The 18,524-nt window shown below is 33.8% G+C and overlaps 1 protein-coding gene across 3 annotated transcripts in view; it reads right to left on the reverse strand.

The window, feature by feature from the left end:
- Positions 1–678: 678 nt before the first annotated feature.
- EMC2 (ER membrane protein complex subunit 2) overlaps positions 679–18,524 on the reverse strand; it is a 53,255-nt gene continuing 35,409 nt past the window's right edge. Inside the window, exons 11-12 of one of the 3 annotated variants that reach the window (XM_045181489.3) lie at positions 17,089–17,176; positions 679–772 (exon numbers count right to left, since the gene is read on the reverse strand). In XM_045181489.3, the coding sequence (XP_045037424.1) occupies positions 17,090–17,176 (87 nt within the window). In that variant the 3' untranslated portion in view covers positions 679–772; position 17,089. Of the gene's footprint in view, positions 773–13,170; positions 13,358–16,783; positions 17,177–18,524 lie in introns of those variants that run through there. The other 2 variants (XM_024572123.4, XM_024572122.3) reach the window with 2 other exon arrangements.

Here is an 18,524-nt window from a genome sequence, read left to right on the forward strand (position 1 = left end):
CAATACAAGAACAAAATGAGAAGTTCAACAAAGAGAAAATATATGGAAAAAGAACCAAAAGGAAATTCTGGAACTGAAACTATAGTGAATGCACTGAAGAAATCAATAATAACTTTAATAACTTCAACAGTAACCTGCACCAACTGAGCAGAAGAAAGAAACAGTGAGCTCAAAAACAGATCATTTGAAACTATCAAGTTAGAGGAACAAAAAGAAAAAAAACAAGAAATGAAATGAAGAAAGCCTATGGGACACCATTAAGAAATTTTAAAAAAGTAAAAAAAAAAAGGATCACTGAAGTCCCAGGAGGAGAAAAGACAAGAAAGGGGGTAGAAAGCTTAAGTAAGAAGTAATGTCTGAGAACTTCACAAACCTGGGGACAGATTTAGACATCCAGATTCAGGGAGCTAATAGGTCACGCCAAAATTTCTATCCAAAATAATGTTTTGAAACATATATTATAGTAAAACTGCCTCAAATTGAAGAGGAAGAGAGAATTTTGATAGCAGCAAGAGGAAAAAATATTCTCTCATACGAGAGAATCCCCATAGGGCTCTCGGTGGATCCATCAGCAGAAGCCATGCAGGCCCGGGAGAATGGGACGATACATGCAAAGTGCTGAAAGCACAAAAACTGCCAACAAAAATACTGTACCTGGCAAAGCTGTCCTTCAGAAGTGAAGGTGAGGTCCACGCTTTCCCAACAAACAATGTGAGGGAGTTCATCACCACTAGTCTCGCCTTGTTAGAAATGTTGCAAGGAGTTCTTCAAGCTGTAACAAAAGGGTACTAATTAGTAACATGAATTAAAAACATGAAAACATATAATACACTGGTAAAGATTAAGTAAATTGTCAGATTCAGGAAATTCTAATAGTGTAATGTGATAGTCTGTTTATCACAACTCTAGGTAAAATAAAAAAGTATTAAATATAGCTATCATTACAATACCTTGTTAGTGTATACATAACATAAAAAGATGTAAATTGTGACATCAAAAACCTAAAGTATAGTATGGAGGAGTAAAAGGGTAGTTTCTGTACATGAACAAAGTTTAGTTAGCTTAATATAGACTGTTATATCTATAAGATGCTTAATGTCAGCCACACGATAAACACAAACAAAAATCTACACCAGATACAGACAATATAAAAAGAAGGGAATCTATTACTACGGAAAACCATCAATTCACAAAGGAAGACAATGAGAGAGGAAGAAAGGGACAAAGGAACTACAAAAGAGCCAGAAAACGTTAAAAGATGGCAATAGTTAGTGCTTACCTACCAACAATTTAGTTAAATATAAACAGATTAGATTATTCAGTCAAATGGCATAGAGTGGCTGAATGAATGAAAAAAAGAAAAACAAGATCCACTATATGATACTCAAGAAACCCATTTCAACTTCAGGGACACACATAAGCTCAAAGTGAAGGGATAGAAAAAATATGTCATGCAAATGGAAACCAAAAGAGAGCAGGAGTAGCTATAGTTGTATCAGACAAAATAGACTTTAAAGTCAAACTGTAATAGCAAAGCTATCATTTAGAATAGAAGGGCAGATAAAGTGCTTCCCAGATAAGGTCAAGTTAAAGGAGTTCATCACCCCCAAGCCTTTATTATATGAAATGTTAAAGGGACTTATCTAAGAAAAAGAAGATTAAAAAATACGAACAGTAAAATGACAATAAACTCACAACTATCAACAACTGAACCTAAAAAACAAAAACCAACTAAGCAAAGAACTAGAACAGGAACAGAATCACACAAATGGTGGTCACATGGAGGGTTATCAGTGGATAAGGGGAGGGGGGAGAATATGGTAAAGGTACAGAGAATAAGAAGCATAAATGGCAGGTACAAAAGAGACAGGGGGAGGTTAAGAACAGTGCAGGAAATGGAGAAGCCAAAGAACTTATATGTATGACCCACGGACATGAACTACGGTGGGGGAATGCTGGTGGGACGGGGTGCCAGGCGTAGGGGAATAAAGGGGAGAAAAAAAGGGACAATGGCTATAGCATAATCAATAAATATACTTAAAAATAAAAAATAAAGTATTAGTGAAGCAATAAAAAATTAAAATAAAAATGAAAAGAACTATAACAGAAGATTAAGAAGGTCCTAATAGAAGATTAATGGTAAAGGGGTCAATTCATCAAGAGAGTATAACAATTATAAATATACATGTACCCAATATCAGACACCTAAATATATTAAGCAATTATTGATGGACCTGAAGTAATAGACAACATACTTAGAGTAGGAAACCTCAATCCCCCACTTTCAACAATGGGTAGATCATGCAGACAGAATACCAAGAAGAAAACACTGGACTTAAACATCTTCAGAGTCCCAGGAGTGCACAACCTGTGGCCTGTGGGCCACATGTGGCGCAGTCAGGATGGCTGTGAATGTGGCCCGACACAAAATTGTAAATTTACTTAAAACATTATGAGATTTCTTGGCGATTATTTGTCACCATGTATTTAAAGTGTGGCCCAGAACAACTCTTCGTCTTCCAGTGTGGCCCAGAGATGCCAAAAGTTTGGACACCCCCGCTCCAAAATAACCTCATAGTCATATAGAGAATATTCACTCCAACAGCTAAACGCATTCATCTCCAATGCACATGGAACATTCTCCAGGATAGAGCATATGTTAGGTCACAAAAACAACTTTTAGCAAATTTAAATGATTAAAATCATACAGCATATCTTTTCTGACATTGATATGAACTAGAAATCATTAAGAGGAGGAAAGCTAGAAAATTCACTAATATGTGGGAATTAAACAGCACACTTCTGAAAAACCAATGAGTCAAAGATGAAATCAAACAGAAATTAGAAAATCTTGAAACAAATGGAATGGAAAACACAACACCAAAATGTATGGGATGCAGAAAAAGCAGTGCTAAGATAGAAGTTTATAGCAAAAAAAGCATATATTTTAAAAAGAAAGATCTCAAATAAATAGCCTAACTTTACACCTCAAGGAACTAGAAAAAAACAAAGTCCAAAATGAGCACAAGTAAGGATATAACAAAGATCAGTGCAAAAAACACTAAAATAGAGAATAGATAAACAATAGAAAAATTAATGAAATCAAATTGATTTTGTGAAAGATAAACAAAATTGACAATCTTTTAGCCAGACTTACCATAAAAAAGAAGGGGACTCAAATAAATAAACTTATAAATTAAGGAGGAGACATTACAACTGAAATCACAGAAATACAGAGGATTATAAGAGACTACTATAAACAATCATATAGCAACAAATTGGACAAACTATAAAAAGTGGATAAATTGCTAGAAACATACAACCTATCAAAATGGAATTATAAAGAAATAGAAAATCTGAACAGACCAATTATTAGTAATGAGATTGAATCAGTAATCAAAAACCCCCCAACAAAGAAAAGCCCAGGACCAGGTGGCTTCCCTTATAAATACTACCAAACATTTAAAGAATTAATGTCCATGTTTTTCAAATTGTTCCAAAAAAGAATAGAAGGGGAGAGAACATTCTCAAGTTTATCTCACAAGGCCATCATTATCCTGATGTCAAAGTAAGATAAGAATACTACAAAAAAAGAAAGCTACAGGCCAATATCCCTGATAAATACACATTTCTCAACAAAATATTCAACAGATTCTCAACAAAATATTAGCAAACCTAATTCAACAACACATTAAAAGGATCACACACCATAATCAAGAGGGGAGCAAGAATAGTTTCATTATATGCAAATCAATTAGTGTAAAGGACCATGTCAATAGAATGTAAGACAAAAAAAATCATACAATCACCTTAATAGATGTGGAAAAAACATTGGGCAAAATGCAAAGTTATTTCATGAAAAAACACTCAACAAATTCCATATAGAAGGAATATACCTCACATAATAGTCTATATGTGACAAACCCACTTCTAACATCATATTCATCTGTGAAAGATTGAAAAATGCCCCCCTAAGATCAGGAACAAGACATTGGTGCCCACCATTACCCCTCCCATTCAATTTAATACCGAAGTTCTATCCAGAACAATTAGGCAAAAAACCGAAAAAGAAGGTATTCAGACCAGAAAGGAAGAAGTAAAGAGGTAAAATTGCCTTTGATTGCTCATATGATCTTTTATATAGAAAATCCTAAACACTCTAGCAAATAACTCTCTGAACTAGAAAGAAATTCAGTAAACTTTGAGGGTACAAAGTCAACACTCAGTTGCATTTCTATACAATAACAATAATCTGAAAAAGGGAAAAATGAAACAGTCCCATTTATAATCAAAAGCAATAAAATACTTAGAAACAAGTTTAACCAAGGTAGTGAAAGATCTGCACACCCAAACTGTAAGACCTTGATGAAAAAAAATTGAAGAAGTTACAAATGAATGGGAAGATATCCTATGTCCATGGATCAGACAATTTAATATTGTTAAAACATTCATACAGCACAAAATCATCTACTGACCCAATGTAACAGCTATCAAAATCCCAATAGAGTATTTCACAAAAAGAAACAAAAAAATCTTAAAATTTGTATGGACCACAAAAGATCCTGATTAGTCAAAGCAATCTTGAGAAAGAACAAACCAGGAGGCGTCACATGTCCTAATTTAAAACTATTTTGCAAAGCTTTGGTAATCAAAACAGTATGGTGCTGGCATAAAAACAGACACATAGACCAATAGATCAGAATAGAGAGCCCAGAAATAACTCCACAAATGTATTTGTGAATTTCATATATTTTTAATTAAAATACTGAGTTTATTTCACATGTACATTTTTGTCTCCCCACTATTTCCATTCGCCTAACCACCACCACTGCTATGTCCTATCATAACATTCTAGACATACTTAAAACCAAGCAAAGGGTGGAGTTCCAGCTTTAAAAACTAAATGGGCATTTTGGACAATACATCTTGGCAGTGGAACCTGGACAACATTTATCAGACATGGCAGGGGAAGTTCTCACTCAGCATTATAAAACGGACAGCCAGATATCAACTATTACAGAAATTAAATAAGATGGAAAATTTTAACAAACTGCTAAATAGACTTCCGCCCCTGCCAGAGATCTGGAATAGCCTCCTGGTCAATTATCCGGGTACAATTCTTCACATAATTAATGAACTTGGCTTCCACTTTGGGATGAGAACCACCATTTTCTATACTTAACTGAAAATTTTTGCTTTAATGCCTTCTACAGAATTAGATCATCTCAGTGTTTTAGGAGTTTCTTCTTGTGTTTTATTTTTCAAGGATTCTTGATCTTTTGATTTTGATGTTGATGGTTTTGAGTCTTTTGACAGGGAACCAGGAATACTCAATGGGGAAAAGATAGTATCTTTAATGAATGATGTTGGAAAAACTAAATAACCATATGCCAAAGAATGAAACTGGACCCCTATCTTACACCCCTCAGAAAAATTAACTTGAAATGGATTAAAGGCTTAAACTAAGACCTAAAATTGTAAAACTCCTACAAAAATATTCAAAAGACGAAAGCTCCCTGACAAGAGTCTTGGAAATTGTTTTGGGGATATGATACCAAAGGGACAAGCAACAAAAGCAGAAATCAACAAGACCACATCAAATGAAAAAGCTTCTCTATAGCAAAACAAACAATCAACAAAATTAAAAGGCAACAGAGGAATGCGAGAAAGTACTTGCAAATTATGTATTTGATAAGGGGTTAATATCCAAAAAAATACAAAGAACTCCTACAACTCAAAAGCAAAGGAAAAAAAAGCAAATAATCCAATTAAAAATGGGCAAAGTTCTTGGATAGACATTTTTACAAAGACATACAAATGGCCCCCCAGGTATATAAAAAGGTGCTTAACAAAACTAACCATCAGGGAGATGCAAATCGACATCACAATGAGACACCGTCTCATACGTGTTAGAATGGCTATCACTGGAAAGACCAGAGGCAACAGATACTAGACAGGGTGCAGAGAAACAGGAGCCCTGGTACGCTGTTGGTAGAAACATTGAGTTGGCACAGCCACTATGGAAAACAGTACAGAGACCCCTTACTACTTTAAAAATAGACCTACTATGTGATCCAGCCATCCCACTTCCGGGGTGTGTATTTAAAGGAAATGAAATTACTATCTTGAAGAGATATCTACACTCTCATGTTCTTTGCAGCACTATTCGTAATGGATAAGACATGGACATAAGCTAAGCATCCACCGACTGATGCACAGGTTTTAAAAATGTGGTGTGTATATATATATATATATATATATATATATATATATATATATATATATATATATATATATATATGCAATGAAATAAAATTTGGCCAAAAAAAATGGAGGAAATATTGCCATTTATGACAACCTGGATGAATCTTGAGAGCATTATGTTAAATGAAATAAATCAGACACAGAAAAATGCTCTATGGTCTCACTTATACATGGAATCTAAAAATGTCAAACTCATAGAAACAGAGAGTGGAATGATGCTTAGCAGGGGCTGGGGACTGGAGGAAATGGCAAGATGCCGGTCAAAGGGCACAGATTTTCGACGGTGAGATGAGTCAATTGCAGGGATCCAATGTACAACATGGTGACTATAGTTAACACTACTGTATTATATACTTCAAAGTTGCTTTGAGAGTCAGTATTAAATGTTCTCATCAAAACAAAAACAAAATGCTAATAATGTGAGGTAAAAGATGTGTCAATCAACCCTATTTTAGTAAAGATCTTGCAATATGTATGTATCAAATTATCACATTGTACACCCTGAACTTTTACTTACACAATGTTGTATGCCAATTATAATTCAATAAAGCAGGGGGAAAAAAAAGAAAGTATCAATACTTTTTAACATTGCCCAGTTAAGGAAGCCTATAGGTCCAAATGCTTTACATAGTGTTTTCCCAATAAAAATATGTAGGTCTATGGATAAATTTTGAAACCTGTTCTTTTAAGTGGTTCCCCTACGAAAAAAGCGTATTTCATGTCCAATTGAAAAACTGTAAGAGACACACACACACACACAGTTCTTTTCATTCACATTTTATTAGCATTTAAAAAACCTTACCTACTTTTACGTTCAAATCTCTAGCTTACTCAATGACTATGTCTTCTGCAATTATATTTTAAAAAGTCATTGAACACACCAAAATTAATGTTCACTGCATGTGTATTTATGTATGCATACAAATCTCATAATTTATACTGTCAAATATTCCCATAATTATTTTAGTTGGTAATAACATACTAAAATCAGTCCTAGTATCACTGAATTAGATTTTTAAAAATCATAGTTCTTAAACCTGATTTGTTATCCATCTCAAGAGGGCATATTAGGTAAATTGCTAATTCTGGAACTACTAACAAAAAAATCTATATCTCATATACAGTAATATTAAGAAAGTAGCACCCATGCAAAAACAAAGTATATGAAGAAATTCCACAATTATTAATTTGATTTTGATTAAAATATGACTACTTTTCATAGTTGAAAACTAGCTCAGCAGTTTTCATACTTTAAAAAAATATAAAAAACATACTCTAGGTGGCGTACTTCTATAAGCTTGTAGAAGAAAAAGAATACATTTGAAAATCAAGCTTTTTATTATTTAGAATCAATCACAATCAAAAATTCAAAAATTAGCCCAGCCACATTTGAGATTTGTTAATATAAAGTTCAGTTGAAACTTAAAATTATTAAGCTAAATGAGGATATAATTAATAACAATACTCCGTAATTTATCTCTTCAGACAAATATTTCCTTGTGATAAAAACCTTAGAGAAATCTCATGTAGAAACATGAAAATACTTAGTAGTAGCCCCCAAATATGAAAAGAAAAAATATTGTATTCAACTATTTTTACATCTTTAACTTATTTTTAAAAAGCCCCTCTCATTCTAATATTCACAAGACGGCACTTGTGCAAGCGCCGGGGCTCAGGCCCTCGGGGGCCACTTTAGATGCAGCCATTTGTTTGGTACTATTTCTATTTCCTGACTGTTAACTCGTTTTCTTACATCAGAAACATATCATGCTATCTGAACTTCTTTTTAGCAAGACAACTTTTATAGTTTTTCTTCAGTTGTTTTTATCTGGAACCACCCAGCTCTGATTTAGTCAGACTAGTGGGGAGATTGGGGAATTATCAACCAATGGGGCTGGGTTGTCTCTGGTTCTCTCTGTCACACTGAGTATGACATGTCGACCAGTATAGTGAAATTGGATCCAAAAATCAGTTGGCATTTGAGTCCAACCCTTGAAACCACTAGTACAGTTACCACTCTGGAGACCTTCAAATTTATTTTAAATTGATGTGGTATTATGGTATGCATCGTGTTTAAAGAACACAGTCTCTGATAAACCTAACTTTTTTGATGATTGACCTGATACAATCACATTCTCCCATAATTGTTAGCTGTGTTTTCATGTAATCCTTGTTACCTGAAAGGGAGCTGAATTCACAGTTAAAGGGAATTATTAGTAGTGTATCTCATAAATTGGTTAGTCATAAACTCAGATTTCTTCAAAGTTACTATCCATTCTCTATGTACAAAGATTCATAATTACTTGGATGTCTCCAAGTAGGTTTCCCTATCAGTGACTTATTTGCCAAATTACTGTCTCCAAGCTTGTATTGGTGGCAGCCGTTTCCTAAGGTAGAGAAGTTTTTCCAGGACCCAGAGTTGAAAATCAGTTGACCCTATTGGAATTCACTTATTTGTGGCTGAAATGGTTTGTTGCAATATGCTTCTAATTTAATTTGGGAGGCATCAAAATCTTTCCAATTATTAATCAGACTTTTATATTAAGAAACAATGAGGACAGAATACAAGACTTGGTATTATTCTTGCTTTCCATTATGCCCACTCTAATACAAAGCTCATACCTTCTAGACCCCACTGTAGTTACTGTAATTGGGTACAAAAATACAAACATACATATATACAGGGGGAGAAGGGAGATGTATATACAGACATCTGTGTATATGTGGGTAGACAGAATTTCTCTTTTTAAAAGGCTACTGAACCAGTTCCATACCTTAAAAAAAAAGTTAAAAAAGCTATTGAAGGCAACTAATATAAATAAATTCAGCTACACTCCTGAGAAAAAAAATAATAGCAATAATTCTATATAGAAACTAATTTTAAAATTACAAGGAGAAAAATATTTCATTCAATATACAAAACAAACATGTATGCCTCTTTATTATGGCATGTTATAAACATGTTCTTTATTATGGCATCTAAGGAAAATAGGATTGCAGAAGAGAAAAATAATGGGAAAAATAAAGCAGAATAAAAGGGGATAACATGAACAGTGTCATACACAACCATAACAAAAGAAGAGAATAACACAGAAATCCACAGAATCATCTGCTTCTTCCAATCCATCTTCAAATAACTCAGTCTTGTCTAGACCAATGGTTCTTAAATTCTAGGGGGCCTCAGGACTAGTACTAGGCTTGTTAAAACATAAATTGCTAGTCTCTCATGTAGCAGATTGGGGTAAGACTCAATAATTTGCATTTCACCAAGTTCAAGAATGACCCTACTTTGAGAACCATTAACTAGAACTCTCAATAGCCCATTAATCACTCTTGACCATTCACAATATCCTTAGGTATTGTGAACTGGAGAAAGAGTTGGAGAAAATCCTGCAGCTATGGAGAATGATCCAGGCTTATGTATCTCATAGTAGTCAAATTGTGAGATAGTATTTTCCTGTGATTTATGTGGCATATGTATATTTTCACTAGCAGCCTTAACCATAATGTTGTTCTTGATATGCAGATTAATTTTTTGAAATGACTTCCTGATTACAATTGCTTTCACCAGCAAACAAAGTGAAGCTAAACTTCTTCTGGAGGGTTTATCAAATAAAGTATTCCATAATGTGCAGAGCATTTTCTTTCCATTCATCCCAATATGTGCTATATGCAGACATTGCTAGAAGCTGGAATGACAATAGTGGACAAGCATATTTTGCCATGTATAATGCACATTTTTTTGCCAAAATTTTTGAAGGGACAATAAGGATGCATACTATACATGGGTGGTAGTGGTACATAAAATTTCTTGTACCATATTATGTTCAAAAATAAATGCTAAAATTCCTTTACAATACAAAAAACAAGTATCTAAATATAAATAAATAAATGAGTTAAAAAATTAAAATGAAAGATGGTTTTCATTTGGGCCAAAAATGTGCGTGCACATTATACATGGGAGTGCATTATACACACCAAAATATGGTCGTCTCTAACCTCATTTAATTAAAGAACCTACTGGGGAAGACAGTGACCTGAAAATATAGTGGCAAATGCTCCAAATGAAAGGTAAGTGATAATGTAGAAGTATACATTCATTCTCCAGAGCTAAGCATTTGATATTTCCAAGTTGTTTCACATAATGATCAGCATACAGTGTTATCAGTGGTTTACTTTAGCCAATCTAATAGGTGTTCAAAGGTGTCATTAAAGCTTTAATTTGCACTTCCCTATTAATAGCTAACGATGTTGAACATCTTTTCATGTGCACATCTGCCATCTCAACAGCCTCTTTCTTGAAGTGTCTTTTGCCCATTTGCTAATTACATTGTTTTCTTACTACTGAATTTGGCATTTCTTTATATATGTTGGACACAATGTTTGCAAATATTTGTCTGTGGCTTGTCTTCTTTAAGGTCTTCTATGGTTTGTCTTCCATTCTTTGACAAGATCCCTCTCACAAGATTTTATTTGTGACAAGGTCCAATTTATTCTTTAAAAAAAAAAAAAAGCACCTTTGATGGCCCTCTTAAGAATTTTGGCCTAACCCTAGGTTAGATAGGTCAGATATTTCTTTCCACTCTTTTTTTCCTAAAAATTTTAGTCTTACGTGTTACAGTTAGATCCATGACCCATTTTGAGCTATTTTTTAATAAGGTGGGAGATCTACATTGATTTATTTTGCTATGAAACATCCAACTGTTCCAATACCATTTTCTAAATACTGAATTGTCCCAACACAACTGTTCCATTGAACTGCTTATGCTCTTTTCTCAGAACTTAGTTTGTCGTACCAGTGTGGGTCTGTTCTGGACTCCATACCCCATGACATTGCTCTGACAAGACCATGCAATCAGCTGCAATACCACACTGCCGTGATTATTGTAACTACACCTTTTTATCATCTGATAGTCTGACTCCTTCAACTTTATTTTCAAAGTTGCTGCCACTAGTTCTTTGTCCTTTCATGTACATTTTAGAAAGCTTGTCTATCTACAAAGATCTGTTTGGGATTTTGATAGAAACTGTATTAAACCAGTATAGATCAACTGGGGGACAACTAACATATTATGTTGTTTTCCAATCCATTTTTTAAGCCCATTCTTTCATTAGCATTTGTAGATTTCAGCAACCATATCATCTACATGGTTTTAATACATTGTTAGGTTAGCCCTGGCTGGTGTGGCTCAGTGGATTGAGTGCCAGTCTGTGAATCAAAGGGTCACTGCTTCAATTCCCAGTCAGAGCACATGCCTGGGTTGCAGGCCAGGTCCCACATAGGGGTCACGTGAGAAGCAACCACACATTGATTTTTCTCTCCCTCTCTCTATCCCCTCTCTAAAAAGAAAAAACAATCTTTTTTAATAATTTATATTATGATACTAATTGCTAACGTGTAGAAACACAATTGGTTTTTGTGGGCCTTGCATTTTGTGATCTTGTTAGACTCACTTATTAGTTCCAAGATGTTCTTGGAGATTTCCTGGGATTTTCTATGTAGACAATAAAGTTATCCATAGAAGACAATTACTTCTTCCATTCCGACTTGTATGCCTTTTACTCCCTTCCCTTACTATTCTGCACCAATGAAGGCACCGAGCACAATGTCAAATTGAAGTGGTTTGAGAGTGCACATCCTTGCCTCATCCCCAATCTTAACAGGAACACATTTAGTCTTTCAAGTCCAATAGTGACTGTAAATTATTATTAGTTTTGGTCAGACTAAACTTCCTTCTATTACCAAGTTAGCTTTTTAATCATAAATGGGTCAAATGCTTTTTAATTATTAGTTTATATGATCATGTGTTTTTTTATTTTAATGTGATGGATTGCACTGACCGAATTTCAAACATTGAAGCAATCTTGCATATCTGAAATAAAACCTGCTTGGGTGTGGAACAACTCAAATGTCTTTGCATAGTGAACAGACTGATATACCAGACTGTGGTACATTCGTACAATAGAATATTACCTGGTAATAAAGAGGAGCAAACTACTGACACATGCAACAGCACCAAAGGTTCTAAAGGGAAATATTTTTAAAGAAGCAAGTCTGAAAGGGTTATATATTGTGATTCCATTTACAGAACATTCTTCAAGTGACAGTTACAGTGATGGAGAAAGGATCAGTGTATGCCAGGCATCGGTGTTAGATTAGGGTGGTACTATTAAGCAGTAGCAAGAGGAAATTTGTGAAGTTCTATAACCTGACATATAACATTTCATAAATAGAAAAAGAGAGCATGTAAAAATTGTGAAATCCAAATAAGGTCTGTACCTGAGTTAATGGTATTGTTGCAATGTCAATCTCCTGGTTTGATAATGTACTGTGGTTACTTAAAATAATAGGGAGAAACTAGTACATGGGAACTCTTTGTACTATTTTACCACCTCTTGTGAGTCTCCAAAGTATTTTAAAATAAAATGTAAAACAGTAGGGAAAAAAGGGGGGATTAACCTCTGGAGAATGAGTCAAGGAAGTCTTTGGTCTATAGCAGCAATTTTCAACCTTTTTCATCTCAGGGCACACATAAACTAATTTGCTGAAATTCTGTGGCACACCAAAAATATATATATTTTTTACCGATCTGACAAAAAAATAGGAATAATTTTGATTCATTTATACCAGATGGCTATTGCTGTGTTGGCTGTTGTCAAGTATGGCAAATTCATGAACTGAAGTAGAGCTAAAGGGTAAGAAATGAGGGGACAGTGGTGGGAAATAGCTCAGAAAATGGTAGGGCTACTTTCTTCTACTCTTAGAAGAAAAGAGGTAGAGTTGGGTACAAGGATATCTGATACTGGGTGTTTTCTTTTTGTGGTAAATTCTTCTTCTCTGTGAAATAGTAAGAAAGCTGTTTTAGTTTGCTATGGCTGCCTTCACAAAGTACACAAAGGACTAGGTGTCTTAAACAACAAACATTTATTTCATAACAGTTCTAGAGGCCAGAAGTCCAAGATCAAAGTGTCAGCAGGGTTGGTTCTTCCGAGGAATTACTCCTTGACTTGCAGACGGACATCTTCTCTTTGTCTCTCCTCAATATTTCCTCTGTGGGTCTGTGTCCTAATCACTTCTTGTAAAGACATCAACCTGATTGGTGTAGGGGTCAAAGCATATAACCTAATTTTACCTTAATTGCCCTTTTAAAGACTCTGCAAATAAAGTCACATTCTGAGGTACCAGGGATTAGGACTTCAACATGAATTCGGGGAAGACACAATTCAGCCCATAACAAGAGGTTACTAACCAAGATTAAGAGGGAGATTGCATACATCTGTGGTGCAAGTGAAAGAGGTTTAAAATAGTTCTGAATAGTCTAAAATAGTTCTCACATTGACTATAAATGAAGTAACGCTTAAAATGGGTAACTTAGTTTAAATCAATTTATTTCAAAATAAAATTCAATTTATTATTCCACTACATTTTTTTTTTGCAAATCATAAAATCTGACTTCTGTTCCCTGTTCTGCGAACAAGGAGTGAGGGTGTCCCTTGAATAAATATATCTGGCTCCATCTTTGTTACTCTAAAATGGAAACAATATATCAAACAGATATATGCCTCTGAATATACTAGAAAGAGCACTAACGGGAGCCCTGACATCCTGGTCCTATTCTTTGCTCCATCACCGAGAACTTAATTTCTCTGAAACTTGATTCCTCATCTTAAAATGGAGTACAACTAAATCATCTTTTTCTTCCCTTCTAAACTCCTATAGTTCTATAAAATGAAATAAAATGAAGTTACTTTCAGAATGAATGGTTTGTGGCATTAGAAAAAACTGTTTAAAATATTTGCCAATAAAAATTATATGCTTCCAGCATACTAAAACATTGGTCTTCCATTTCTATTTTCTCTACTTCCCTCTCGGCTCCCAAGTCAATATTATCGTTATGGTTAAAGCTGTTTTAATATGCCTTTTTCTCACTTCTCTTGGCTTAATTCTTGGTGCTGAGTTGTAATAAGCTATTACTTCTTTTATTATATACAATTATGTACTTAACCTTAAGTGATTATATCTGAAATAGCATTCTAAAATAAGAGTTTTTCATGTTAAAAAGAAGTTAAATGGCGGATATATTAGTCAGAAACATATACAACTAAAGTAACAGAAATCAAGAGTTTGTTTTTCTCGTATAGTAAGTACTGAGGCTGTCAATTCCTTATGTAGGTTTAGGTGTTCAGAATTGCTACCAGAGACCCAAGCTCTCCCTAAACTTCTTCGAAATGTAGCTTTCATCTCATATTTACCATTTCATGGTTGAAGGATGGCTGTTGTTCCTCTAGGCATGTTGTTGGTCAGAAGGAGGAGAAGCAAAATGCTTTATATCACAAAGCTTTGACTTTTTAATCTGAAAGGAAGGCCCTTCTCAACATTCTTCTGTTCACTTCTAACTCTAACCAGGTCATATGCCTACACTTTTGATTTCTGGGCTGTCCAATACGGTGGCCAGAAGTCACATTCAGCTATTTAAATTTAAATAAAGTTAAATTAAAAATTCAACTTTTCTGTTACACTGGCTATATTTCAAGACCTCAAGAGCCACATACAGCTAATAGCTATCTTACTAGACAGCGTAAATACAAACTATTTCCTCCACTGCAAAAATTTTTCTCCCTGCATATCACAGGCCATAAAGAATGAAACCATCGTGGCTGGTATGGCTCAGTGGACTGAATGCTGGCCTGAGAACCAAGGGGTCACTGGTTCGAGTCCCAGTCAGGGCACATGCCTGGGTTGCGGGCCAGGTCCCACATAGGGGTTGTGTGAGAGGCAACCACACATTGATGTTTCTTTCCCTCTCTTTCTCCCTCCCTCCTCTCCCTCTAAAAAAAATACTGAGAACAGTGAAAAATATTTTTTGAGAAATACAATGAAACCATTGCCATTTTAAATCAATCATGATGCATCCCCTGGGGTTGGGGTAAAGTCCTAACCTCCCTTGAGGACTAGGGATCTCTGCTCCTATCTGAATAATATATAATTATATTTATATATTAATTATACATATAATTAATATATAAATATAAGGAAATTAATTATATGTAATCATGTATATAATTATAATATGTATATAAATATGCGTAATTGTATAATTATAAGGACAAAGTGAAGGTAATAGTTGGGCAGACAACTGGCTGCCACAATGGGATTATCACTACATTTAAATTGGGGTCCATAAATTACATATTAACAGTGTAATAAAATTCTTGGCCAGAAGGTATTAAAATTTCAAAAAATAAAGTGAAACTAAAGTTGAGAGGAATGAGGCACTAAATTATTACACAAATTTAACTGTTAAAAAAAACACTATTCTAGTGACTGATGGTAACAGACTTGAGAGAATAAGGTAGTAGAATAGTATGTGGGCACTATTTTCTTTGTAGCAAAAAATTTGAAATGGTTGATTATGCTGAAAATGCAGTTACTAAAATCATGAGCAGAAAGAGTACATCTTGGGATAACAAAGATTAGTTGAGCATTATCTTCATATGACAAGAGTTACTTCACATCTGCTCACTCCTCATGGCAGAATAAAATGAAAAGGACTGCAACATGAAAGAATTACACTGGATACGGATAACAGCAGAGTTATTGTAAAGGCTAAAATGCTAATATTGGTAAGTTTTCTTCCTAAAGACTTTCAGGTTGTTAACTCCTCCATCATCTCCATTTGCCCAAATCCAGCAACGACAAGCGAGAAGTTGTTTCTGTATAATGCTGGTATTAAAAAATAAGTAATACTATTCACAAATGTATTATATGCAATATATATATATATATATATAAATTACAAACTAATGATAAATATTGGTCCTGAATGAACTGCCTATTCTAAAAACTTATATATGTCTCAACAACATAAATAAAAGTTCTTTCTATTCTACTAAAACATGCAAGCTACTGTTGAGGGTATTACAATGATTGATTAGTAGGAAAGAGAAAAGGGAAGAAATTCGAATTATTACTAAGAAGGTAATGAGATATGAGGATTGTTTTTCCTCTAAAAATAGTTTAGATTTTTAAATTTTTCCCTAAAGTAAAAATAACTCAGCCACTGAAACCCCTTTAGTTCCTATTCTCTACACCTCTAAATATTCTTTTATATAATTTACAGTTAAAGGTTCAATAACTATAACTTTTAAATATAACTTTTATAAAGGTTAAATTTTAGTATTATAGCATTTATAAACCATAAAAGTTTATAGGTAGAAATAATTATGTTCTATGGCAAAACAGTTTACAAAGAGATATTACTGAACTTTTTAGTATGACATATTTTAGCATGATTTAGCAGAATAACGTTGTAGCACATAAACTAGTCTATGAAACACTGAGAAAAATCCAACCTGATACTACAAGAGACTCAAGAAAGTATGCCAGTATTTTGTTTCTGTCAGCTACAATACTATGTATTTCCTACCACAGATAAAAAGGAGTTAACTACAAATTGAGTGCTAAAACATCTTCACTATTTAAGTATAACAAAAAGAATCTATAATCTTCACATGCAAATTTAATTAATCATCATGGTTTATTTAACGAGGTTATTTCTACATCATATTATGTTTTAAAAGCAGTGTGATATTAAGAGAATGATGTACAATCAATAAGATTCTTCTTAAATTTTTCTTCCATGGACTTTTCCCATCTTCCTGCTTATCAATAAAAGGCATTTTTAAGTTTATATAAACACATTCTTCACAACTACCTTAACAGAAAGTTAGTATATAAATAGAATTGGACATTTAGTAAATTAAGTCACAGGCCAATAAATTCAGTTGTGCAGTTGTGAAATGTAACGTGAAAGTTTTTGAAACCTTAAGACTGGGTAATCTGCAGGGTTTCCAACATGTCTTCAACAGCCTTGAGAGAGTATTTGGTTTCCTTCTTACTTCGACCTGCAAACTAATTTTTAAAAAAGGCAATTAGGCTCAACTTCAGTGGCAGGTTCAAAAGCACAACCTTACCTTCAAACTGTTAAGGATAGTTAACAGTATCTATGTTATCACTAGCATGAAATCAAATGTTTTCAAACAAAGGTAAAATATAAATGTAAAGTATTTTCTATTAAACATTTTAAAGTACAAGATATCTCTATAATTGTTTAAAATTGGCCGTAATTCTTTAACTCTTTCCAGATTTAATAGCTGACTAGGTAATACTATGTTTCTGCAGCAAAGACCTGTCAAATAAAATTTTGTTACATACTGCAATGATGTAAACATGTTTTAAAATATGCATTTCTAATCCAAGTTGTAATTTACTATATATATGTATATATATACATGCAAATTGGATTGAATTTTACAATGAAAACAATGTAACATTCAATATTATCTTTACATATTTAAACCAAATTCATGACATACTAAATGCAATATGGTGCACATAATCAGTGAGGGAAACACTGCTGAATACCCCATGCTGATTTCAAAATGAGTTTTCTAACTAGACTGACAATTCCCATCATTTATCAGCTTGATTTAACACTACAGATTTACTCGATAAGTAAGTGTTCCTTAAGGAGGTAGGTTTATTATATCTGTATTACCTATTTTCCACATAGTTAAAGCACTGACTAATATTTACTATTAACGACATATAGTATTTTCAAATAACATCTAAATGCTCAATACATTTTCATGTGACTGATCTTTCTTTCAAATACCAATGCTGTCTTAAGTACTTAGTGCTTGATTTATGATGTGTTCCTTCTCTTTTGTAATTAACTTAATTTGGCAAACTTCTCATGACCTGTTGAGAAAGAGTAAGTGATCAAGCACAGGTAACATCATAGAAGCAATAGGTTGCAGGAATTGGTAACCTGCCTCTGACCTCTGTGGCTGCAGCTTAACATTATGACTCCCCTACTTCCTAAACCATTAGCTTCTGTAGTTGAGTCTTGATTTGATAAGAATAAATACAGGGGATTTCTACAGGAAATGCCAGGAAAAAAGAAAAGCTCCTAAGATTCAAAATCCCTTTACCTTTAAGAAGATATTACTAATTTAAGGAATTCAAATGTTAAATATACAAGTAATAACTACAAAAGAGTAACAAAAACAGCACACTAAAAACTTTGCCTTTCCATAAATTCCTTTGGTGAGTAAAGGATGTGGGTGTGCTTATTACTCCCATTATCCAGTTGATAGGTTCACTTTCACAGGGACTTACCAAGAACAGAAAGCCTTTTCTTCTACCACTGCCTATCCAAAGTAAACAGGAACGGTCCTAATCAGATACTTAAAGGTCT

Source organism: Desmodus rotundus, chromosome 8, assembly GCF_022682495.2.
Source record: "Desmodus rotundus isolate HL8 chromosome 8, HLdesRot8A.1, whole genome shotgun sequence".
Lineage (NCBI taxonomy): Eukaryota > Metazoa > Chordata > Mammalia > Chiroptera > Phyllostomidae > Desmodus > Desmodus rotundus.